The sequence below is a fragment of the Diceros bicornis genome, chromosome 8 (assembly GCF_020826845.1).
Source record: "Diceros bicornis minor isolate mBicDic1 chromosome 8, mDicBic1.mat.cur, whole genome shotgun sequence".
Lineage (NCBI taxonomy): Eukaryota > Metazoa > Chordata > Mammalia > Perissodactyla > Rhinocerotidae > Diceros > Diceros bicornis.
The window spans coordinates 63,701,528-63,727,642 of NC_080747.1; the positions used below are offsets into that span (position 1 = coordinate 63,701,528).

The window sequence follows — 26,115 nt, forward strand, 5'->3', positions numbered from 1 at the left end:
CCCGGGACTATTTCGTTTAGAGAAATTAAAATTTATTCAACTGGAAACAGAAGGGCAAGCACTTGGTACTTGCTTGGACCCAGGGAATGCGTGATAATTTAGTCTCCAGTCTCCTAAAATCATCTGACATTCTATTCAAAGGAAATGATGGAGAATGACCTATTCTCCCATTCTCTTCCAGGATCTGGAGCACGCATCACAGAACAGCACTTGAAAGTGACAGATACTGACTCAGATGACCATCAGGTGATATACATCATGAAGGAAGACCCTAGTGCAGGGCGCCTGCAGATGGTAAAGCATGACAACTTGGAGAAAATCTCTGTTCAAGGCCCCATCCGAAGTTTCACCCAGGTTGACATTAGCCAAGGTCAGCCAGTTCTCTTCTGCCTACACACACTTCCACGAACTCCACCCACACTAGTAAAATGGCAGTTAAATGCCTGGTAGCCTATGGCAGTAAACTGTACACTCTTTGAATAAGAGCTGCATTATAACTTCATTCATTCTTTCTTGTCTCCTTAATTTTTTGTTTTAAAAAAACTATCCTTTGCTAAAATGTATGCATGCTTTGATGTAGCATTAATGAAATTTGGGGCTATTATGGAAGAAAAAAATCATTTTGACTTGCTATGACGCTAAAAAGTGTGTGAGAGAGAAAGAAGAAAGGAGTGAATTGGGATGGATTATAGTGAAAATTATGCTTGCCTTAGGTGAACAATTTATATCTCTTTTCAGCTCCCCAAAGAGCACAAGTTAATGAACTAAGCAAAATGGAAGGGCATAAATCGGAGCTGCCTGGGGGAGATTACATAGCTCATCCCTCCTCCAGGAAATGCTGATGTAATGGAAAAGCATAAATGTTAAATGCTACGTAGTTACCGTATGGTGCTTTCAGGGTAAAAAAGGGGGGGAAAGTCACATATTGGGGAAACGTAATCCAAAGTCATGTGATGATGTGCAATTCCGTTTAGAGGTGGAAATATGCCCCTGAGGAGCAGAAAAAAGGGTCCTGTCCATGCATAATACCTAAAGTTGGTAGCAGCTGAATTCTCATTGGAAAGGGATAGAATAGGCAAAGGGACAGTAATTCCTTAACTATTCCTTGCCTCATTGTCTCTTCCTAAAAAATGAGACCAGGCACCTCTTCCCAGATGTTTGGTTATATTTCACTGAGAGATACCAAGAAGTGATGTTGTGTGGGTTAACAACAATGTAATACATTGCACTTCTCCCCTTGAATCCTTTTGATTTCTATGTAGAGTTTATTTATTTTGTTTATCTATTTATTTGCTGGTTGGTTATATCTCACGTTATTCCAAAAGTGATTTAAGGCTGTACTGGGAAATGGGAGTGGCGAGTCCTGGGAGAATGTGGCTGTGTCCTCTTGCCCTGTGACGTGGATATATAACAGAGTCTGTGGGTGCGGTCAGTGCACATTTTCCATGTGGGCAATTTTTCTGATCTAGTTATTCGTGAGATTTCCTTAGAATCTTTCACAAAAGCTGAGCTACAACCGTAAGCAGTGCTCCCTGGGATGATTTTAGTATGAAGGGGGTCTTTGATTATGAGGAATTCAATAGTGGGAGAGGAAAGGGAGGAAATGAAACTTTAGATTAAAATGTCTAAAGCAACATCAACGTGAGGAAGGTGTTAACTGATTCATTGGTGTGAATACCAATTGAATTCCCACCTCAGAGTTCAGAAATAAGGGCAGAAAGCACTGATAGCAAATCTTGCTTTTTTTGTCCTTTTTATAGGCCGGGTAGAATACAGTCATGGAAAAGGAGAATCTAGAGGGAACTTTGCTTTTAAATTTGATGTGGTTGATGAAGAAGGCAACAAATTGACTGACCAGTCATTTTCCATCAGCGTTTTGGGTAAGGGGGCATTGGGTTTCTGAAAATACTCCAGCAGTTCTGAGATTATGTAGTCTACACTGTGCTCACCTTGAGGCTAGAGGCTTTCCTTTACCCAGCTGGAATGGAAATCTGGAAATCATATCCCCTCTATTGTGCAAAGCTCTGGCTCCTTGGTGCACTCTCTGAGGGACAGGCCTAAGAACTATTCTGATCTTACCCCTGGGCACCAGGTCTAGAATTGAAGAAAGGATGCTGAAAAGATCCCATTTCAAAACACTGTTTCTGATATTTTCAGAAGACAAATCCCCACCAGTCATCACCACCAACAAAGGGCTGGTCTTGGATGAAAACTCAGTGAAGAAAATCACTACTCTGCAGCTTTCTGCCACTGACCACGAGAGTGAGCCTGCGGAATTGATCTACAGAATCACCAGACAGCCCCAGCTGGGCCACCTGGAACACGCAGCATCACCGGGTAAGCCTGTCATCTCTTGCTTCATGAAACCAAAAGTTGGGATTTAGTAAGTGTGGTGGGGAAGCCACGTCATGTGTACACGTACACCTAGAATCTGCCGTTTTTAGTATTTATTTTCTGCATCACTAATTTTGACCACCTTATACTGCCTTGCATTATACTTCTAGCATACAGTAGATGCTCAATAATTACTTGCAGAAGGTTGAATAAAAAATTGCAATTTTATGTCAGCCATCTTGTCTCCATAACTAAAGTGTCAATTCCTTTAGGGCAAACACTGCACTCTGTTCTTCTTCTGAAGTCTTTGAACACCTGGCATGGTGCAATGAACTGTGCTTAAAAATTCACTTCAACAAATAGCAAGTGAGCCTGTGTATTGAGCAAGATTCCAGTTTAGCTGCTGCAAGGGGAAAAAAAAGATAAATAAGATACAATCCTCACCCTCCAGAATTCTCTACTGGATGAGATAAGGAAACTCTGCAGATAACCATAGCTCAGGGAAGAAGATGGCAGGTGTTTTAAGAACTGTACAAACCGGGTGTCATAGGAGTTCAAAGTGGGAGAGGCTACCTTGGGTGGGAATGTGCACTGCAGTGGCATTTATGAGTGCCCTTGGAAGACAAAGTTCGAGCAGACAGAAATTGTATTATTTCCAGAGATGAGAACAGCTTGTGGGCACATTCAAAAAATAGTGAGTGGGCCAGTTAAGCTAAAGCATATATTCTGAAAATAGTAGTAGATGGGTCTCATGGGTAGATTGAGATTTTATGGGGGGGCGGTCTTCAAATTTGGGATAAGTAATCGCTATTTAATTCAATAGGCAATAAGGAGGCATTGCAGAATTTTGAGCAGGGAAGGGAAATGAAATTCATCTAGTGTCCAACAGGGTGAACTGAAAGAAGGAAAAAGGAGACAGTGACAGTGGTTAGGAAGTTTCACGTTTGGCCAGGTAGAAGGTGGTGAGGCTTCACCTAGAGGGGCAGTAGTGGGAATAGTAAGATGAGAATAATGTAAGACATCATACCTGGTACCTAGTAAGTATTCAATCAACAATAGTGGTGGGAGGAAGTGAGGGAGGAAGGAAAGGAGAGGGCGGGAGGAAAGAAGGAAGGAAGGAATTTCAGAGGGAGAGCCTGTAGAATCTAGCAGCTGAATAGATGTGAAGGACAAGAGATACTTGCTTAGTAAATAATCTAAAGGGAGAATTGTCTTTATTTTGTATGTCATAGAGGCAGTCACAGCTTGCAGGAGACTTAGATCTTCATTGCTTTACTTTGAATTTTAGGTTACAGATTCTTCATTCATTCAACTAGGGAAATAGCAAAACAGGGGAAATACCTGCCCTGATGGTACTCACTTTCTAATGAAGGCAGTCAGGAAGCAGACAGGTGAGCAAATATATCAGATGTCAATGGTGATGAGTGTTGGGGGAGAAACAAGGACATTCCCAAGGTGCAGGGAGCAAGGGTGTGGGGGAAGGCTTCCCTAATAACAAGATGACATTTGAGCAGAGATCTGAAGAAAGTGAGAGAGCCAGCCAAGCTGATATATGAGGAAAGAGCTTTCCAGACAGAGGGATCAGCCAGGCACATCACGTTTCGGATGCAGCAAGGAGGCCAGTGTGGCTGCTTCAGAGCAAATCAGGGAGAGAGCAGTGGGGATGAGCTTGGAGAGGTGGAAGGTGATCAGTGGAGGAGGTGAGGGAGGCAGATCATGTCTGGGTCCAGGGTGATGGTGGAGGAGGGAGTGTTGTGCTCAAATGATGGGAGGGTGTAGGGAAGGATGGACAGATTGGCCAAACTCTCTAATGCAAATTAAAGCAGGCGGCCTACCATTTTGTCCTGAAGTTCCTGGGAGAAGTATGCAAATCAGCACTCCCAAGACCAGCACTCTTGGCTGCATGAGATATTTGATAACTAATTCATGAGCTAATTGCTTCTGCCAGAATTCTGTCAGGTTGCTGATTGTATCTCTCCAAAGATGAAAGGGCCAACTCTTGGCTGTTGTATTGGGCAACTGCATCCACACTGCACAGAGCTTTGAAAGGCTTTGAGCGTCACGCAAGGCACTGCTGGTTGCAGACCTGCTGCTAAGTCCTAGCCCTCGGTGTTTTCTGACCCAGGTGGTGTCGAGTCCTGTGTGAGGCTGCTCCAAATTTGCCTTTTCTGTTTTTACAGGCACAGCCTTCACTGGACTTAAATTCTGGTTGCCAAGACCAGGCCAGTGCTGTTTAGGGAGCGATCCATTGGTGATCACACTTCTCCCTCCTCTTGGGAAAATAGCCTCTCAAAATAGAGGGAGGGCTCCCCTTATCTGGGACACTTCCTTCACCTGAACTTTTCCACCAGGCTTGACTCCCTAATCCATGTCATCTCCTGCCCCCACCAGTTTTTCTTGATACGCCTGTTTCTAGTAATGCTAAGTAGATCAGATACAGGATCCAGTCCCTTCCCCATTATTCTTGGGGGTCCCTCCCCATTGCTAATAGGACAGGGCTTCCCTGCTCCTCCCTCACCACCAACCCCACTCTGAGTCCTTTTCGTAGCATTTAATCAGCATTCTCTCCTTCCCCGTCTCCCCTAAGTGAGAAAATATTCATGAATTTGATTCTTTTTAAATGTGAAAGATCTCCCTTCAGAGGAGCTACATATTGGTTACTTATCATCCTCTCTTAAGGCAGCTGGCTACAGCTTAGAGAAATGCAGCAGCACCTCATCCCAGTTGTCTCAGTGGGTGAGGATGGCTCTACCAGGAGTTGGGGTTGGGCTGGGGCCTGTTCTTTCTGAGAAGAGCAGAGCAACTTCTAGGCCAGTGTCTGTAGTGCAGGCACTGAGCTATTTTGGGACCAGATGCCTCTTGGAATTATCATTTGCCACCAGGGCTTGCACACACCCTCTTGATGGTTAACTATGAAGTGGACTTATTCTCATGCTGTCTTCCTTGGTCAGCTGGTTGTAATTGATTGTTCTTTTTAGATAGACAGAAAATGTGTGAGGATCCTCTTTTCTTCCCCTGAGGAGATATAGGGAGCCGTATGCCTATGCAAACCATGCAGAAGACTGACAGGAGCCTCCTACCATTGAGGAGAGTCTAATGTGAGGGTCTGATCCCCGTGTGTGCTCTTTTCAAGGTTAAGGGGCTACACCCTCATGTCAGGGACCCTAAGGCTCTCTTTTTCTTGGGAAATCAGAGTAAGGAATTATATTATTAGGATAGAAGCTAAGCTGTTGGAATAAAGAGACTCCAAAGTATGGTGCCTTTAACAAAAAGTTTATTTTCCCTAACAGAAAAGTCCAGAGGCAGGTGGCCCAGAGGGCCTGACGTGTTTCAGTGATCTTCAATATGAGGCTCCCATTTCTGGTCCAACCACTACTGGAGATGCTGTCAGCCCCTGGCCAGCAGTAAGGGAGGCAAGACCAGTGGAGCCCACATCCATTTCCTTTTTAGGAGTACTGTTAGAGGAACACACATCCCTTTTGATCATACCCAGTGGCAAGAACATAGTCACACCAAGCTGTGAGGTGGCTGGACATGCAGTCCCTAACTGAGCATCCAGTTCTGAGCTAATAGTCAGGAGCTGTATTTTTTAAGTAGGGGAGGAGTAATATTGGGCTATAGCAGTCTCCAGCACAGCACCGGTTCTCACCTTCACCAAACATTTGAGTAGCTGTTGCAGGAGAAGACTTAGGTTTTGGAAGTGGGAGACATGTAAACAAATAGGGAAAATATGTGTCAGTAGCTGTGACAGCAACATGACAGAGGACAGTGGAGCCAAAGGAAAGCGAGCTTTACTTAAGAAAGGGGTAGGGATGAGTCAAGAAAGAAGCCCCAGAGGGGGTGCTTTAGCACAAGTGTTCTTTGGCTTCATCTTTATCTCCGCCTCTCTCAGTAAGACACCTGCTGTCTTAGTTTGGGTTCTCCCTGAGAGCAGAGGTAAATTAGTCTGCTAGGACTGCCGTAACGAAGTACCAGACTGTGCAGCTTAAACAGCAGAAATTTATCGTCTCGCAAATCTGGGGGCTGGAAGTCCGAGATCATAGTGTCGGCAGGGTTGGTTCCTTCTGAGTGAAGGATCTGTTCGGGGCCTCTCTCCTTGGCTCATAGATGGCCATCTTCGTGTTCACATGACGTTCTCCCTGTACGTGTGTGCCTGTGTTGAAATTTCCCCTTTTATAAGGACATTAGTCATGTTGGATTAGGGCCCACCATAATGACCTCATCTTAACTAATTACATCTGCCGGGATCCTATTTCCGAATGAGGTCCCATTGGGAGGTACTGAGGGTTAGGACTTCAACATATGAATTTGGTGGGGGGAGGGCACAATTCAACCCGTAACAGGAAGCTGTGAAGAAAATCTGAACAGAAAAGCTGAGTCTCCCACAGCATGAGCTTGAGGTGGGACACAGGCGACATAGAGCCATCCACAGCTGTGCTGAAAGCAGGCAGGGCAAGACCATCACCTAACATCCTATTAGGAAGGCAATTTCTTTAAAAATGCTTTATTCCCGCAACATTTCGCTGACCTGGACTGAACTTTCTCTAACGTGTTAGCCCTCCAGGGAAATTGGAAAAACTGACAGGGTTAATGTGGGTCTCCCTAACACTGCCAGATACATAGTTTAGCCAGCAGGTTGGTGACTGAAAACACCTTCGATGGGATTAAAAGCCTTCTAGATATTTCAAACAGTAACTACCTACTGTGACAGCCAGTAGAGACAATATGTTATTAGAAACATCATCTTGCTGGCGAGTGAGTAGCTGAAGTCTAATACCCAATTAGCAGAAGCTAAAGTTAAAAAAAAGCATATAGAAATTGAAAATCTGTGCTCAATAGGACCTCTTAGATATCGATTATAGTAAGGGAACTAAATTCATTCACCAAATATGTTTTGAATACCCACTGTGTGCCAGGCACTATTCTAAATGCACATTAATGAAGAAACAACAAAAATCTTTGTCCTCTTGAAGCTTACATTCTAGATGCAGCTTGTTACCCTCTGGCGCTTAAATATGGATAGCACTTAAATGATAAAATTAAATACCCTATCAAAATCAATATTTTAGACAAGAAAAAGGTTATAGCCAATAAAGTATTCTAGAAGAAACAATTCAATTCAAAAATATTACAATATAACATTTCAGATCTGAGTTGTTTTGTGATTCTTTACTACTTTTCTGTATTTTTCACATTTTTTTTAGTAAGCATGTATTAATTTTATATTGGAAAAAAAATTAAAGGATAAGAATGAAATCCAAGAGGCTCCTTGTCTGACCTGAAAAGGCTAGATGAGTTTTACAAATGTACTACTAGCAGGCATAAACTCTGGGGTTAGACAGTCTTGAGTCCAGTCTCAGCTCTGCCCTCTTCTTAGCTGTGTGACCTTGGATAGGTCACATTGCTTTTCTGATTTTATTCCAGTGTCATAATCTATACAAATGAAGATAATATGCAATTCCCAGAGTTGTTAAACAATAAAACTCGATAAATATAAGCAAGCCTGAAATAGTGTTCTGCACATGGTAGGTGTTCTTTGTTTGCTTGGCTGAATTGGGAAAGGCCCACTATGATCAAGCCTAGAGCTCTCATGCACTGCTGGTGGGAATGGAAAATGGTGCTACCACTTTGGAAAATAGTTTGACAGTTTCCTAAAAAGTTAAGTATACACCTAACATATATTCCAGCCATTCCACTCTTAGAGATTTACCCAAGAAGAGTGAAAACTTATGTCCACACAAAGACTTGTGCACAAATGACTGTAGCATCTTTATTTGTAATAGCCCCAAACTGGAAATAACCTAAATGTCCATCAACAGGTGAATGGATAAATTAGGATATATCCACACAATGGAATACTACTCAGCAATAAAAAGGAATGAGCTATTAATACATGTTACAATGTGGGTGAATCTCAAAATAATTATACTAAGTGAAAGAAATCATGCATGAAATAGTACATACTGCATGATTCTATTTATAAAAAATTAGAGAAAATGCGAAGCAATCTATAGTGACAGAAAGCAGTTCATTTATTGCTTTGGGATAGGGTAGGGAATAGGAAAGGGAAAGATGGAAAGATTACAGTGTCAGTTGGAAACTTTTGGGATGATGGATATGTTCACTATTTTGATTGAGGTGATGGTTTCATGGATGTGCCAAAGCTTACGTGAAATTATACGTTTTAAACGTGCAATTTATTATATGTAAGTTTCCTCTTAATAAAAATATTTAAGAAAAGATCAATCCCAGAGCTTCCTTCCCAAGAGGAAGGAAAAAATCTATCACCTTTCTTAGTCAGTCTTAGACTTTCATAAAGGGAACAGTGAATTTGGTGACCAGTTGATTGTGAGAATCCAGACAAGTATTTCCCCATGAGCCGTGAGGATGGATTCACAGCAGGGGAAGAGATTTAAATTTCTCAGTTCAGCCAGTCTAAAGTTACTAAATTCTTAAAAAATGGTATGGATTTCTGTCGAGAGCCACAAGACAAAGCAATAAGACAGGGGGCTACATTTCTTGCCTGTCAAGAGCTGATGTAGCAAGCACAGAAATATAAAATGCCTCATCAAAAAATTAATGCCCCAATATTCAGGAGGCTATTGTATCTGGGTGACAATTTTCAGATGATAAAGAGAGATGCAAATGTAAACAATGCGGGTTGATTCTTTTAAAAAAGATAAAGCAGTTATATTGATGTCACAGTTGAACATGAAAGAGTCCAAGTAGAATCTCTTTGTTGTTTTACAGAAAAGCCGAACTGATTTTGCCAGGATTAACAATGACAAATAATAAATCCCAGGGAGCAGCAAGTGAATTTCAGGACCAAACCAAAGGGCTAGATTAGATGGATTAATACCCCAACACCCAGAATCAGAAGGAAGGAATTTGTGCTGAGAGACTAAAAGATGTGATTTTTGTTTCAGTCTTGGCTGAGGATGGGTCAGAGGATGAGTCACAGAAGCCCTAAGAAAGAAGCAAGAATTCTGGGCTGTTTTGCTAAATGTTGTTGGACATTTAAAAACATAGAAATGTTATTCATTTGTGGGATAACTTAGCATTATTTAAAATCACTAGATTTTTTTTGTTTTAAAATGACTGAAAAAAAAAATAACATTTTCTCTATATCATGTTATTAAAGGACACTGGTTTTCTAGGTTGTTTTAAAGTTGCTGTAGAATGATTGCTCAAACCCCAAAGTCAGGCAGTAAGTTTTGTTACTGCCAGCCTGACTGAAGTGGTATACAGGAGAAGCTAGAATCATAGGCCTGAGAGTTGAAAGGGACCTTGAAGAGTATCCGACAAAATTAGGTACACCAGGGATGGCTCACCAATCACAGAAACAAGGCCATGTTTAGCCAAGCCCTGTGACTCTAACATTCAAAAGCTAAACCATTGCACAATATTAAAAATTAGGGCAGGTTTTCAGAGAGGACTATGAAGCTATGGAGGAATATAAAACTTGAGAGAGGAGTCTGGAGACTAAAGCAATGGCTGTACCTTTCACAGATTTGACCTGTGTATGTAAACCCCAAGAGAAAGGAGAGTAACATTTACTGAGCACCTGCTGTTGGCTTGGCATATAGCAGCCTAGATAATTATGTTAACATATGCTACCACAGAACATATGCTGTTGTAGGAAAAAAATATGCCAACAACTCTAATACAAGGTCCTAGACAAAAGCACATAAATGCCATAATGAAAATACAAAAGACTATCTGGTGAGAGTATGACGTTTCCCTAGCCTTGGAAATATGGCTAGCGTTTTGACATCCTTTCCCTGTTTCTGTATTCTCCTTTTGCTAGGTATCCAGATTAGTTCCTTTACTCAAGCTGACCTGACTTCACGTAACGTTCAGTATATCCATTCCAGTGAGGCCGAGAGACATTCAGATGCCTTCACCTTTACGCTCTCTGATGGAGCCAATGAGGTAGGTGAGGAACTTGATTCCCTCCTTGAATGGGTATTGATTCAGCAGAGTCTTCTTTGAGTGGAGTCTGCAGAGAGACTGTGCTATGAGAGCTTCATTTCCCTCTACTCTCGGCCAACCTCTGACTGCTCCTGGGGCTCTTGCCAAAGAGAACTCACTTTTGGGTTCCTGGTCAGTCCATCATGCCAGGAATGGTGTGAAATGGAAAGTAGAGAGCCCCTACCTTTATTCGGGGCAAGTGTTCCACCTGCGCTTTCTGCCATTCTAGGTGACTCAGACTTTCCATATTACTATTCGCCCTGTGGATGATTCGCTGCCCGTTGTACAGAACTTGGGGATGCGGGTACAGGAGGGTGTGAGGAAGACCATCACAGAGTTTGAGCTCAAGGCTGTGGATGCGGATACAGAGGTAAGAACACTCCCCTGGCTTCTCTGACTGAATGAGAGGCTGATCTACTAGCATCTGTTGCTTTATGACTTGCATCCTGAGGGTAGGGCAGAGTGGTGAGGTTAGTGCAAGCATCCTCGAAGGAGTAAAAACCAGAAGATACCATGGCCTTCTGGAAAAGAGAAACTAACACATTTGAGATCAAATTGGTTTAAAAACAATTTCTGAAACCCTAAATATATTCATCCTCTCCCCTGATGACATGTGACAATCCTTTTAACATGCTGACTTGTTATCATGATTCATAGAAAATTAAGTAGATGACATTTTATCCAATGTTTTTATTACTCCTTACTAGAAGGAGCAAGGATTTTCTGCACCTATACACATTTCCATCTATTTTCCCTCCTTCATCTAGACTTCTCTGGATGATAACTAATTATTACAATTTGAGCATCCTCAAACAACTAGGCTTTATACGGTAAAACAGGGTGTGTAGAGACTAAACTCTCATTCTTTTTCATGATGCTTTCAGATTGAAGTATCTAACGGGCTGACATGATTTAGCTCCCATGAAAGAGTACAGCACTTATTAATTAGTTCTGTATACCTTTGCCTGGGCCAGCACTCATTCACTCATTTACTCATTCTTTCAGCAAGTATTTATTTCGTACTAAGGGCCAGGCCCTAATCTATATGCTAAAGACAGATCTGTGAACAAAACAGATAAAGTTCCAGCCTTAGGGAGTTTTCAACCTTTGGTTAGGGGGACAGACAATAAAGAAAGAAGGAACATAGAATATCATGTCAGATATGATAAGTTCTATGAATAAAAATAAAGCGAGATGAGAGATGGACGTGCTGTTTTAGACAGTGGTCAGGGAAGGCCTCTCTGAGAAGCTGGTATTTGGGCAGAGGTGTCATGAAGCGGAAGAGCAAGCCATGCAGTTATCTGGGAGAATCACTCTGTGGGCAGAAGAGTCAGAAGTGCAAAGGCCCTGTGGTCAAGTTTGTTTGGAACTTTGAGCTGCAACAAAAGCCAAGAGGCTAGAACTCAGTGAACAAGCAGGAGAGGAGAAGAATTAGGCCAGAGAGGACCCCTGGGACTAGGTCACAGAGGGCCTTGTTGGCCCAGGTCAGGCTTTTGCATTTTATTCTAAGTTGGTGGGAAATCACTGGAAAGTCTTCAGTGGGTTTTCTACCTCTTTGTTTTTCCTTCTACATGTCATTTTAGACTCTCCTATTAGAAATGGGAAATTACCTTCTGTTCTGATGCATTTGGGATTCTGTATATAAGAGTTTTAGAAAAGTGAGGGGAAATGGATGGAAAGGAAATAAATACTTTTAAAAGGTCCAGTTCCTATCATCCTGGTGGAGGTTAAAAATTCATGTTTTCCACATGGACAGAGAGAACAGTTTGGTGGTTACCAGGAGGAAGGGAATTGGGGGGTGGGCACAAGGGATGAAGGGGCTCATTTATATGGTGACTGACAAATAATAATGTACAACTGGAACCTCACAATGTTATAAACTATTCTGACATCAATAAAAAAAATTCAGATTTTCCCTTATGGCCCTTAAAGGAAAAATTTAAATGTCTGAGTCGTATAACTGAAGGCACCAGAATATAACTTCAATTGTGGTAACCAATATAGTTTCTCTCCTTAGCTCTATTTTGGGTATCTATAAATTATAGAAAATGCGATCCTTATTTTATAAATGTCTTTAGGTTTGGCTGCCCTTGACCACCCGTTGGCCATCACTCACACATCTGGTTTCTGTTATGTACTTCCCTTCTCCTCTTGCTTTTTACCTCCTTGACAGGCTGAGTCTGTCACATTCACCATTGTGCAGCCCCCACGCCATGGCGCCATTGAGCGCACCACCAGTGGGCAGCATTTCCAGCACACCTCGATCTTCACCATGGAAGATGTCTACCAGAACCGAGTCAGCTACAGCCACGATGGCAGCAACTCCCTCAAAGACCGGTTCACCTTCACCGTTGCTGATGGGACAAATCCCTTCTTTATAATTGAAGAAGGAGGAAAAGAGGTGAGGGGCAAAGACAATGGAGAAGGAGGCACAGCAAAGCATGCCAGAGGTTGTCTGGAAGCAGAACATGGCATTTTTAGGCCAAGGATAGCATTGTTTGAGGTCTTGTTCTGTCACTTACTAATTGGCCTTGGGCGAGTTGCTTAACTTCTCTAAACCTCAGCTTTTCATCTATAAAATGGGTACAATAGTCATCACCAGCTTCAATTAGTCTAAGGATCAAAGGAGGTAATCCACATGAAGTGGTTAACACTGTTGGCTAATAGTGAGCACTCACAATCACAGCTGATAGTTATTGTTTTATTACTGGTATTATTTCTCCTTTCCTTTTCACCCACTCTTTACTCCTTTAATTTTTCTCTCATCTGGTTTTTCAGTAATATCATATGGTTCTAGGTTGTCTTTCTCTTTTATACGTCCTCTCTTCCACCCAGAGTTTCTCAGGGTCGTGAAGAATAACAGTGGTTAAGAATATGGCTTTTGCATCCAAAGACACTGATTTAAATTCTGGCTCTGTCACTTACTAACTGAGTGTCTTTCTAAGTCATTTAACCTTTCTAAGCCTTAGCTTCCCTATCTGTAAATCGGGGATGGTATCATGGTATCTACCCTCATGACGTACATAAAGCACTTAGCCCAGTGCCTTACACAGGAAACATCCCATAAACTGTGGCTGTAATCATCATCATGGTCATCATTTTAGCGCCAGCTTGTGGAACAGGTAAAGATGCTTTTCTCTTGAGGTCATGCAGCTGTCAAGCTTTACTTCCTTGAGAGAATTGCTCCCTTCTAACATCTAGATGTGGGGAAGAAACTTTAAGATAGCCTTCCACAACCTTCCCTGCCATTTTCACTGCTTCCTTCATTCCTTAGCCAAGTCTCCTGCAGTCCCCTAACCCTCCCCTGGACATAAATGCAACTCTGCTGACAGGTGGGCCCATGGAAATGCCCACACCTCACGCACCCGTGTCTGGTGGCAGAATCAGTTTCAGTGAGCAACATGACCACACCCTACTTTATTTCCAGGATAACAAAGGGTCAGCTCCTCCATCCTGCAGAGATCCTTTTCTACTTTGATGATGAAGGGAAGTGATCCGTTTCTTGGAAGAAAGATCCTCCTGCATCCTTTAGAGACAAATGGCCTGTGAGAAGGTCATTCTCAGTTGGCTGAGGTGTCAGTGGGATGGCTCTGGGGATTTCTCTGCATTTTCAGTGTCTGCACTGCATCACCACCTGGCTGGTCACCGCTTTCATTTTTATTCCCTGAAACTGTAGCTGCTCCCCAGTTAGTTTGACTTTCAGAAGAGAAAAAAGATTTCGGGATGAATCAGCAAGGCGGCTACCTCTCCAACAAGCATAAAAGGTCACAGCAGGTCTCTAGAGCGACTGTGTTATTTTAAAAATGGAAATTATTTAGAAGGAGCGTTGTAGAACATTGAAAAGCCAGCATCTTGCTGCCCTGTATGCTGGCTTGCTTTGCCCTCTCAGAAACAGTGCTTGGTCGGACTCACCGTGTATGTGTCGTGGGTACATGTGTGTGTATCTGTGTAAGAATGAAATTATAAACCAAAATTTCTTTTCACTATTCCCCCAAATGCTTTTATTCTGGATTTCTTCTGCCCCTTTCCCCCATGTGGACAGTTCTTTCTCAAAAAAAAGGAAAGAAAAAAAAGAAGAGTTTTCTTCCCGTGAAACCTCTTTTCACATCTGGCAGAATCCCACCTGGAGACTTTGACATTAACATTTTAATAATGATTTTCATCTGCCTCTCATGAAAAGTTTAGCAAGAGTTATTGAAAGGAAAATATTTTGTTTATTGCTCTACCTCAGGGCAATATTGAACTCAACTAAAGAACGCATAAGTGTGTGATAGGCAACATCCACAGCAGGTGTTAATACCAGCAAGAATGCCACTTGTGTCTTGCTTTTCTTCTCATGTTGTTCCCACTTGATCAATCAGCATTCTCACTTAAACCTTATGCTAAGTGGTGATAAATGATGGAAATTGGCTCAGTTGCCCATTCTGAAGTGTCAACAGATTTCAAGTGTTCCAGCTTTGTAGGTCCTGGACCTAATGTTATTTCAGATGTCTGTGAATGGTGAGTTCTCTTTTTTGGCTCCCCCACAGATGATGACTGCAGCACCTCAGCAGTTTCTAGTAGACATCCTCCCAGTAGATGATGGCACCCCTAGAATTGTTACCAACCTGGGGCTACAATGGCTGGAGTATATGGATAGCAAGGTAAGGCCTTTCCATCTGCCATAGTCACACTAACCAACTTGGGCTGTATCCTCATTCATGACAATAACTTATGAATAGAACTCCATTCAATTCATGTTTATCCCTCCCTAAGTGAGTTGATTTTCCTAAGGTTGACAAGCTCCATGAGTTTAGTTAGGATTGTTTATAGTTTAAAGTGTTCTTACAAAATGATCCCCAAAATATAGTAGCTCAAACAGGGTATAAGGTTTTTTTTTTTTCCTCACATGTAGGGTGGAAGTAAGTGGGCAGTCTAGGGCTCTACATGACCATTCAGAGATGCAGATTCCTTCTTTCTTGTTGTTCTGCCATCACTGGGTTGTTGCTGTTGATGGCACAGCCAAACCTCTTCAGCTCTTCATCAATATTCCAGCCCATGGGAAGAGGAAACAGAGAAGGAGAGGGCAGGGAACTTCTTTTTAAGCAAGTGATACAGAAATTAATGTCACTGGCACTCATATTCTTTTGGCAAGAAATTGGTCATATGGCCCCATCTGTTGCGTGGGAGGCTGGGAAAGAGAGTCTCTAGGTGGGAAGCTAGGTACTCAGCTAAAAACTTGTTAACTTGAAGAAGGGAAGGATGGATTTTGGGAAACATCTGGAATATGCCATAGATGAGAAGGAAGTGAGTATTTTCGTAGGTGAGCGTCCTCAGAGGAATTCTACTTTAGAAATTTCTTTCTCTTCCTAAATCGCAATTTGGTCGTTATAAGATATGCCATAATTCTCACTTGGTAGCATGACAAGCATTAAATCCCCATCCCCAACCAAAGATACACAGTTCTTCAGTTCAGTTTTGGAACTGATTTCTCACTTTTGTGTGTGGTATTCCCTCTAGGATGTGGATTTTCTCATCTTCGTGGAGCTGATTAGTTGGTTGTATATGTAGCTGTTGTGTATAGCTGTCCACTGAACTGGTTGGGATTTGTAAAATATATGAAACAAAATTGAGACAAATGCCTCTCATGTCCTCTTTAATTTTTTTCTCCACATTCAGAACCATCACATTCTCTTCTCAACACTCTGCAATTGGTTTTCTACCTCCTACTTCTATCCCGCTGCAGTGACTCTTATCAAAGTCACCAGTGACCTCTATTTTGCCAAATCGAAAGGTTACTTATAAGTCCTTATTTTACTAAATCTATCAATATTTAATACTGTTGACAACCACCTTTTTTCTCTCAAAGTTTTGCCTCAGTAAATATTTGTTGAATGAATGAATGAGTGAATTAAAGTTTAGCCATATATTTGAGCAATATTAGGGTATAATATATTTATCTTACTCAATTTCAAGCATTGTAATTGACCCCTGTAAGGTATACAGTGGTCATCTTCCCTGTATTGTATCATTCTTTCAAAGTTCCAGCCTTCTTTCAAGGCCAAACTCAAGTCCCACCACCTCAAATCCCTCCTTCCCCAAACTAGATTGAATTAATCTCTCCCATTCCCAAAAAGTGTATAGCACTCTTGTTGTATCTCCCGTTATAGCTTTTGCCACAGTTACCTTGCTCATGAGCCTTTCTTTCCCAATAAAGTGTGACCACCTCAAGGGCAGAGGCTGGGATGGTTTCTATCTTCATAGCCTTTCCAATCCTGACAGTTTTCCATGAAGCAAATGCACTCAGTAAATCATTGTTGAACTGAATTAAATATGAGTCAGAGGGTCTTGTTCCTGCTTTATTCCCACCTCAGGAATTAAATTTAATGGGTTTCTATTCCAGGCAACCAACTTGATTACCAAGAAGGAACTGCTGACCATGGACCCGGACACGGAGGACCCGCAGCTTGTCTATGAGATAACGACGGGCCCCAAGCATGGCTATGTGGAGAACAAGCTGCAGCCTGGCAGAGCTGCTGCTACTTTCACACAGGGTGGGACTCAGGGAACTGAGAAATGGGAGAAATCTAATGCCCCTCTTCCTGCCTCCTCCATCTTTCTCACAACCACTTAGTGCTACTTACCCCCAAGTAACCTATTTGCAAACAAATAGATCTTTTAGTCTCTAATCATCCAACTTTTGAATTTTACTTCTTCTGAATTGTTTCCCTGTTACTCTGAATTATGGCAACAAAAAATTCATCTTTATAGTAGTCCCCCCTTATCCATGGGGAATACATTCCAAGACCCCCAGTGGATGCCTGAAACCGCAGATAGTATGGAACCCTTTATATGCTATGTTTTTTCCTATACACACATACCTATGATAAAGTTTAATTTATAAATTAGGCAGAGTAAGAAATTAACAACAGGGCCGGCCCCGTGGCTTAGCGGTTAAGTGCGCGTGCTCCGCTACTGGCGGCCCGGGTTCGGATCCCGGGCACGCACCGACACACCGCTTCTCTGGCCATGCTGAGGCCGCGTCCCACATACAGCAACTAGAAGGACGTGCAGCTATGACGTACATCTACTGGGGCTTTGGGGGAAAAAAACTAAATAAATAAAATTATAAAAAAAAAATGTTCCTGGGATTTAAAAAAAAAAGAAATTAACAATAACTAATAATAAAATAGAACAATTATAATAATATACTGTAATAAAAGTTATGCAAATGTGGTCTCCCTCTCTCTCTCTCAAAATATTTTGTTGGACTGCACTCACCCTTCTTGTGAGGCTATGAGATGATAAAATGCCTATGTGATGAGACGAAGTAAGGTGAATGACGTAGGCATTGTGATGTAGCGTCAGGCTGGAGTCGAACTTCTGACAATATGCCAGAGGGAGGCTCGTCTGCTTCTGTACCGCGGTTGACCACGGGTAACTGAAACTGTGGAAAGTAAAACCGTGAATAAGGGGGACTGGTGTACCATGTTTCCTCACTCCCAAATTGCTTTAGGTTTTGGCCAGGTTTTCTGGAAAGGATCACATGATGCTGCTTGGTTTTCTTAAAAAACAGAAACTGAAAACAACTACCAGACTTTATGAAAGATCTGTGATCCTGTGTGATTTATTGTTGGTCTCTAACGGTTATGAACTGGTTTCTAAAGCTTCAACAAAGAAATTAAAATCAACATGGGTAGGTTGCTCAACAGAAATATTTTCCTGTTTTGAATCACATCAAGCAGACCATTTTATATTTCAGTTTCTTATACGCTTAGCAGACTCTTCTAGACTTCTTTTGAGGATGGACCTGATTAGGAGCAGTCATTGCAAAACTGCATCTTACAATTCATGCACCACATTTCCCTTTTTCTCCCTGTCCTCAGTCTTGTGCTCCCTCCCAGCCCCATTTTATCTGTGCCTCGTGTGGGGGCGGTTTTAATCCAACCCCAGCTTTTCTTGTTGGTGCTCAACTTTCAAAGAACCTTATTTAGAAGGAAGCAGGGGTGGGTATGAGCAGATATACACAGACGATGGGGTCAAAGACTTCTCTGTCAGCCCTCAGATTTGCCTCTAACGTTCCGTAGACGTTTATTAAAGTGCTTTTTCCCTAAGACCCTGGGATTCTCATTTTATGACATCATAAGTGTACTTCATGTACATAAAGACAGGTCTTTTGTTTTGTAGAGCTACAGGATCTTATTTTAAAATCTGGCAGAAACATTTGTTTTTAAGACTATTATTTCTTTTTGTTTGGGGGAAAATAAGTTATGTCTGTAATCCATTAGACAAATAAACTGGATGTGTTGATGTGGGAATCTGTGAGGCTGTCTTGACATCCCTGGGTTAATTCACAATGTCTTTGTTCTCTCAGAGGATGTGAACTTGGGGTTGATTCGTTACGTGTTGCATGAGGAGAAGATCCATGAGATGATGGATAGTTTTCAGTTTCTGGTGAAAGACAGTAAACCCAATGTGGTCCACGACAATGTCTTCCATATCCAGTGGTCCCTCATCAGCTTTAAATATACCAGGTACGAGTGTTATTCTGTGTTCATTCTTGAGAAATCAATCAGGTAAGTAGAGGAAATCAAGACGAAGCACCCTGGGGGTCAGGTCTAGTCATTTGATGATGATGGTGGAGTGATAACAATAATAAAAATAATAATCACACGAAATATTTCTTGAATACTGTATGTACCGGGCACTGTACTGGGTACTTGACGTACATCTTCTTAATACTTGCAATTATGAGATGAGTCCTATTGTCGCCACAATAACAAAGCAATAGATACAGAAAGAGCTTGAGTAACCTACCCAACGTCACACAGCTAATAAGCCGTAAAACCAGGATTTAAGCCCAATGATCTCAACCATTATATTTTACTGCCTCTCCTGCAAGTATTCCTGCTTCTGTCTTCAAGGGTTAGAAGATGATCTAGTGACACTGATAGGAAAAAAATACACGTTCAAGTTCTGAAAATAATCACTGGCCCACAATAACAATATCTTTGTCTTCCATCTACATTCTCTCTGTTCTCAAACTTGAATTCTCCCATAGCTCCTGTGGTGTTCATGGGATCGTATATCATTAGGGACAAATTCATAGCTTAATGTAGACAGCTCTTTATGATGCTTTTGTAGTCCGTTGGGGAGTTAGAGAGGCAAACAGTCACCACTTGGTAAATGTGGGCAAGCACGGTGCTGATTTTATAGGTTAAATTGTAACTGGGATTATAAATTTTGTGGGGGAAATAATCTTTAAATCTACGTTTCAGAGACTCTCTGTTCTAAGAAATCGACTTCATGATAATTCAGATGAAAATTGGAACTTGAGGGGAGAAAAGGAAAACGTACAAACTTGGTTTCATGTGCCCCAGGTATAGGCTATTCCACTGTTACTCACACACACTTGGAGAATTAGTGGAAAATTAGAATCAGCTCTTATATATGTAATGTTTTAATGTTATTTACCTCTTGTTTGTATCTCTTTCAAAATTAAATAAACTGAATAACACTGATCACTTTTTCTGGCCAACCCTCTAACGTTTAATGGACTAAATAGAACAGAGGGTTCCAAAGCTGGCCGTGAGCACTAACCTCTCAGAGGCACTTCGCAGCAGCAAGACACAGCACCTTCCAGAGCCCATCCTCAGTGGTGAGAAACAAAGCCCAGCTCAGGCCCCACTCACCAATGGCTTTTCTCAACCTAGATATTTAGTGTGAATTAATAGCACGAGGATAGTTTGCCTCCTACTTTGCAAAAGCAATACAAATTCCCAGCAGCAAGCTAAGTTAACCCTGTGTCTTAGTCCGTTTGGGGTGTTATAACAAAATACCATAGTCTGTGTGGCTTACAAACAACAAAAATTTATTTCTCACAGTTCTGAAGTCTGGGAAGTCCTAGATCAAGGTGCTGACAGATTCAGTGTCTAGTGAGGCTCCAATTCCAGGTTCAGAGATGGTTGTCTTCTCGCTGTGTCTTCACATGGAGGGAGGACAAGGGAGCTCTCTGGGGCCTCATTTATAAGGGCACTAATCCCATTCGTGAGGGCTCCACCTTCACGACCTGATCACCTCCCAAAGGCCCCCCCTCTAATATCACATTGGGGTTAGGATTTCAAGGTTTGAATTGTAGGGGGAAACATTTAGTCTATAGCACCCCATCACTCCCCCATTGTCATAGAGCTCCATTTGTCTAAACACCTTTGTTACCTAGGCCCACTTCTCGTTTTCTTTCCTCTGGCACTGCCGTGGCTCCTTTACACACTTCCTGAGTCTGGTCCAGTCAGTTCCCACCTGGGCTAAGTCATTAATTGCCTTCCAAGCCACTTTCTTCCTAAGAACCCACTGACCTATTCTGATTACTCTGCCACATTAGGGGGAGATTGTCATCTCCCTGTGTTCTGAAATACGAAGTGCATAGCTCCTATGTGCTGTCCATCTTCTGACTGACTTGCAGCTCTCTCTGAAGACGAGGCAGGTAGATTCTGCATCCACAGCTTCCTTGGTCCCTTGGTGCTGTGACTGTCCCAGGTGAACATATTCCCTCAATTTACAACCTGGCTTCTGAAAGGAACCAAACTTCCTTTTCTCTGAACTGCCTGACACCGATAACCAACCAGAAGAGATAGGCATAAACAAATGGATTCTTCACAGCCCTGGGGTGGAATTTCAGAGACTGCCTTTTTGTGTGCTTTTAGCTACAATGTCAGTGAGAAGGCGGGATCTGTCAGCGTCACAGTGCAGAGGACAGGGAACCTGAACCAGTATGCCATCGTCCTGTGTCGCACCGAGCAAGGCACCGCCAGCTCCAGCTCCGGGGTCAGCTCCCAACCTGGGCAGCAGGACTATGTGGAGTATGCTGGCCAGGTAGGTGTGGGTGGGGGGGCCCTCTGATTCCCGAACTGCCGGCCAGGGCTGTGATGTGGTTGTAGGCTACTGCGGCACCTTCCCACTTCTTTTTACCCCATCTCCGTCTCCATTGGCATCCTTCCTCAAGTAGTTTCCCTATGTTCTCTTCCCATGGTGCTTTGTTCTTCACAGTCTGTCTAATCTCCATTGAAGTTTTAACTGCCAAAGGTTAAGTTGTTGTCTAGCTTCTCGTTCTTTACATTTTGCTTCATGACCAAAAAATAGTCTCCAAGGCATCATGTTCTACACTCGGCCTCTGACATCCTAACTCTTCCTTTCTCCTCACCTTCTTTACCTGAAGGGAGGGAAGAGAAAGTGTAGGGAGACAAGTTGGGAAGCTCTTGGTATAGGCTGGGTGAGAGATGATGGGAGCTTGGGCTTCAAGTATAAAGTGAATGTGGAGACAAGTAGATGGATTCAACAGATGAGTAAGAATTGATAGGATTTCTCAGTGGATTAGATAGTGGGGCAGAAAGGTGAGGATGGTGATGCCCCTTGCTAGGAGGGGACACCATAGGAGGAGGAGGTTTGATAAGGGGGTGATCTTGACTCTGCTTTGGACATGTTGAGTGTGAGTTGCCTTAGAGATAATGAGTTGACAGCTATATAGGGTGGTAGGGAGGGCAGAGAGTTCTGGAGCAGAGAAATAAATTTACATGTCTCTATGTTACAGTGGTGGTAGTTAGTGCCGGGGTGTGAGAGAGAGAGAGGAAAAAGACAAGTGAAAGCAAAAGAGAAAGGAGGGGGACTTAGAGAAAACTCCTTTATGGCAGGATGCCCGGTATTTGTCCTCTTTTATGTATGGCACAATGCCTGACGCTTATTAGGTATTTATTAAATGTTTTTTCACAGTAATTTCATTATTCTTATAGCAACATAAATCTCTGTAAAGAAGAGTGGGCTCTCTCTTTGAGGCATTTCAGCTAGACTAAGCTAAGGTCTCTTATGTCAAATTTAAAGGAGGAATTAGAAAAGAACAGATAAGCTAAGAAGTCTTTTAGCAAAGATAAGAAAGAGCATGTACTTTTGCTTTTCAAGGAGAGACAAAAGGCAGTGTGTTCTAGATCTTAAATAGAGATCTGTCGAGTGTTTCATTTAGTTGGGAGTGTTTTGAAATGTGGAGCTTAGTAAAACTTAATTTGATTTGTTTATTAGATATGCAATAGTAATTTTCTGTTGGTGAAAATTATGTGTTTTTCAGGTTTGTGTGTCCCTACAGATTTATGACTATTTTTACATGTTTTAGCTGTCTCCATTTACGCAGACTGCAATCCAGGCCCCTTTCCTGCCTTTTCAGTTTTGGACAAGTCCATAGCCCTGGTTCCATTTGAAAATTTTATCTTTATCTTTTTTTTTAGGCAAAGTAAAACCAGAGTAAATCCCTGTAAGTTCACAATTGTATGCATATAAAATAATTCCTCTGTTTTGTACCAGGCTAAATTCACTCACATTGTAGATCTAGCCCATCTTACTGGGAAAGGATTTAGTCAAATATAAAGTTAAATTCAGTCTGACTTGTTCATAATGTAACTTTCTCTGAATTCAAACTCCACTATTTAGTACACTAAGATTCTATGTCAGTTTTGATTCTACAAGTAATATGGTGATGGTAATAAGGATAATATCTTGCATTTGTTCAGTGCTTTAAAATATGCTTAGCACTTTCATTTTATCTCCTTAAGTCCTCCCAATAAATATGTGAACGAGGAGTATTCTTATTGTTATTTAGCTGATGAGGAATCTGATGTTTGTAAAGTTTCATAGCCTAACCCAGCTTGGAAGTAACAGAACCAAGACTTGAGGCCAGAACTTCACACGCCAAGTTCAAAGATCTTTCCAATTGAACTTGCCACAAATAGAAGGAGAACTGAGTAATCAAATGACTCTTGCTATCCCAAGTGAATTAACAAAACAGAATATGAATAATTACCTATATGTTTTTCTACAGTCACCAAATAGTAGGAGATGTCTTTGCCCTCCATGTCTCTATACAGTAAATCAGCCCCAATGTACAGATGAAGAATGGGAAGAGGTAGCCAGGTGTTCCAGGTGATACAGCAGGAAGTTGGGGCTAGAAAAACCAGCTGTTTCATTCAGTGCTCTACCCACTGGATGTGGGTCCTCTTTTCCCAGGATGCTCTGGGGGAGCTGAAGCACAGCTTAATTCCTTGTTGTCTCCTTTGTGACAGGTGCAGTTTGATGAGCGAGAAGACACCAAATCCTGCACCATTGTCATCAATGATGATGACGTATTTGAGAATGTCGAGAGTTTCACCGTGGAGCTCAGCATGCCAGCATACGCCCTATTAGGAGAGTTCACCCAGGCGAAGGTCATTATCAATGACACTGAGGACGAACCCACATTAGAGTTTGACAAGAAGACCTACCGGGTCAACGAGAGCGCTGGTTTTCTGTTTGCACCTATTGAAAGAAAAGGTCTGTTGGCGCCAAAGATGACAAGGAGCTATAATAATAGCTAGCATTTATTGAGTTCTTTTTATGTGCCAAGTGCTCATGTACCATATTAACTCATGTGTGTAAGTACTTTACGTGAATTAACTCATTTAAATCCCCAGCACAACCCTAATAACAATCCTACCTATAGTGAATACTATCAGAAGGCTTCTCTTCCTAGTTCAAGTTGTTAGCACTCCCGTTTATTCTTTAATGGGGCTAGAAGACTGGTTATATTTGGCCTTGCAAATTATTCATGAATCAACTCAGGATTCTTAATCAATCACCCAATCCATGAAATATTTATTAGCCTTGGCCAAGGAGGGAAGTTACAGTTTGTAAGAACTGGCTGTCCATCTTAGTTCTTGGAGGCAGAAAATATGTTTAAAGATTTCCCTTTGTGAATGTCACGTATAGAGCTCAGACGAGAAATAAACTGTGTGTGAGAAATAAAGGGCAGTTCTTGAGGCGTTGAAAATCAAAACAAAGATCGTATGGATTTATGTGCAGTATTGAGACTTTAAAACACATGGAAATTAAATCCCCATTCAAAGCCACAACATGACTGTAAGTGATGATGTCAGGTTTTTTACTGAATCTGCTGACTGAGTATGAGTGTAACAGACACTGTAGATAGCGCAAACCCTTGGCGATGCCACTTGGAAAACAAGCAAGCCCCATTGATTGCACTGGGCCAGCAAGCCGGGCCCAGCGCAGGCTGTCACCCAGGGACGCAGCAGCACTAATAAGTAAGTCATTTTTACAGAGAGGCGGGTTTTATTTTATTTTGTCTTTCTTTTTTTAAACAAGCTTGTTTCTCCCTGAGAATTAACGTGCAGAAGTTTATTCAGAAAGGCAGTGAACTGTGTTCCTCATACTACCTTCAGGACACAATTACTTTGCTGCTTAAAGTACCAAATATGTCTCTTATCTTTCCAGCTACTGTGGTCTTAGATGGTGGGCAATGAGTCTTATGAATTAACAGAGCAGAAAATTTACAGAACAGGAAATCCGTTGTAAGTTGTTTGGTGAAGTATCTGGGGTATATTAAATCATCACGAGGTTTATGCCACAGGCTTAAGAAACTGCAATGTGGGAAGGTTTCTTGTCAGAGCTTCAACAGAAATAGTAATAGAATGTGTCATAAGGAACCAAATATTAAATTACCAGAGATTTTAAAATTTGAGAAGCGCTCATTCAAGTGCTGTGGTTTTCTTGCCGTTTGCATTTCAGGGGATTCCAGCAGCATTGTATCTGCAATTTGTTACACAATCTCTAAGTCAGCTATGGGCAGTAGCCTCTATGCTCTAGAATCGGGCTCTGATTTTAAATCTAGAGGGATGTCTGCTGAAAGTCGTGTGATATTTGGGCCTGGTGTCACCGTGTCCACCTGTGATGTCATGCTCATTGATGACAGCGAATATGAAGAGGAGGAAGAATTTGAGATTGCCCTGGCAGATGCTTCTGACAATGCCTGCATCGGAAGGGTGGCGTCGGCCAAGGTGCTCATTAGTGGTCCCAATGATGCCTCCACTGTGTCCCTGGGCAACACAGCTTTCACTGTCAGCGAGGATGCAGGTAATGGAGAGCGTCTCTGGGGTTCCATCACCCATCTCCTGATCCCTTTCTTGAACAATTTCCTCTTAGGTTTGAGAATGTCCTTAAGATATTGAGAATGCCATTCTTCAGCGACACCATTGTCAGTCTGAGGCGCTATATAATACTAGGCATCAAGACCAAGAATAAGGAGAGAAGAATAGGGAGTTCCATCCTCTTTTCTTGCTCTGGTTAGTGATGGCATGGAGGGATCTGGCTTAGAGCTTCATTGGCTGACCTCTGTGGTCCAGAGAGAGGGCATGGTGTTGAGCATTTTGGTTTGTGAGGGAGGGAAATGTGATCTGTTGAGGATGGTGGAAAGTTACTTTGTGTACTGCTAGGTGCTAAAACAAATAAATTCCTAAGTTTCAGTATCTTAACTAATGGAGTTTTCTCATTCATATAATAGCCAAAAGCAGTCAGTGGGCAGATTTCTTCCATGTGGTATTTCAGAGACCTAGGTGCCTTCCCTCTTTTGGCCCCACAAGGGTTTCAGTCTTCTGCATGCTGCTGGCAGACGTACTGCCAGAAGGGGCAGCAGCTATGCTGAGTATCTATGGTTTGAGCCACCTGAGCAAGGCCTTTCACCTCTTTGAAAGTGATATTCTGAGACATAGTGGGAAATAATATTTTTGAGCACTTACTGCATGCCAGGCACCATGCCATGTGCATTCCATGCATTCTCATTTAATCTTCTGTGGAAGAGATAACATTATATAGAAGAGCAAACAGAGGCCCAGAGAGGTTAAATAAATCATCAAGATTAGCAGCTAATGTGGCAGAGCTGGGATTAGAACCCAGACCTTTCTACTATACCACATTTCCTTTCCCCTACACCCAATTACTAGCCATGATGACTTGTCACCT

At 42.1% G+C, this 26,115-nt stretch overlaps 1 protein-coding gene across 8 annotated transcripts in view; it reads left to right on the forward strand.

The window, feature by feature from the left end:
* Nucleotides 1–26,115, forward strand: part of FRAS1 (Fraser extracellular matrix complex subunit 1) — a 420,704-nt gene that overhangs the window by 341,120 nt on the left and 53,469 nt on the right. For 6 of the 8 annotated variants that reach the window (XM_058547329.1, XM_058547331.1, XM_058547334.1 and 3 more), the window contains 12 exons: nt 182–370; nt 1,761–1,880; nt 2,158–2,337; nt 10,142–10,266; nt 10,535–10,675; nt 12,479–12,706; nt 14,835–14,948; nt 16,688–16,838; nt 18,659–18,818; nt 20,988–21,156; nt 23,388–23,634; nt 24,886–25,230. In XM_058547329.1, coding sequence (XP_058403312.1) covers nt 182–370; nt 1,761–1,880; nt 2,158–2,337; nt 10,142–10,266; nt 10,535–10,675; nt 12,479–12,706; nt 14,835–14,948; nt 16,688–16,838; nt 18,659–18,818; nt 20,988–21,156; nt 23,388–23,634; nt 24,886–25,230 — 2,169 coding nt within the window. Of the gene's footprint in view, nt 1–181; nt 371–1,760; nt 1,881–2,157; nt 2,338–9,260; nt 9,323–10,141; nt 10,267–10,534; nt 10,676–12,478; nt 12,707–14,834; nt 14,949–16,687; nt 16,839–18,658; nt 18,819–20,987; nt 21,157–23,387; nt 23,635–24,885; nt 25,231–26,115 lie in introns of those variants that run through there. The other 2 variants (XM_058547330.1, XM_058547337.1) reach the window with 2 other exon arrangements.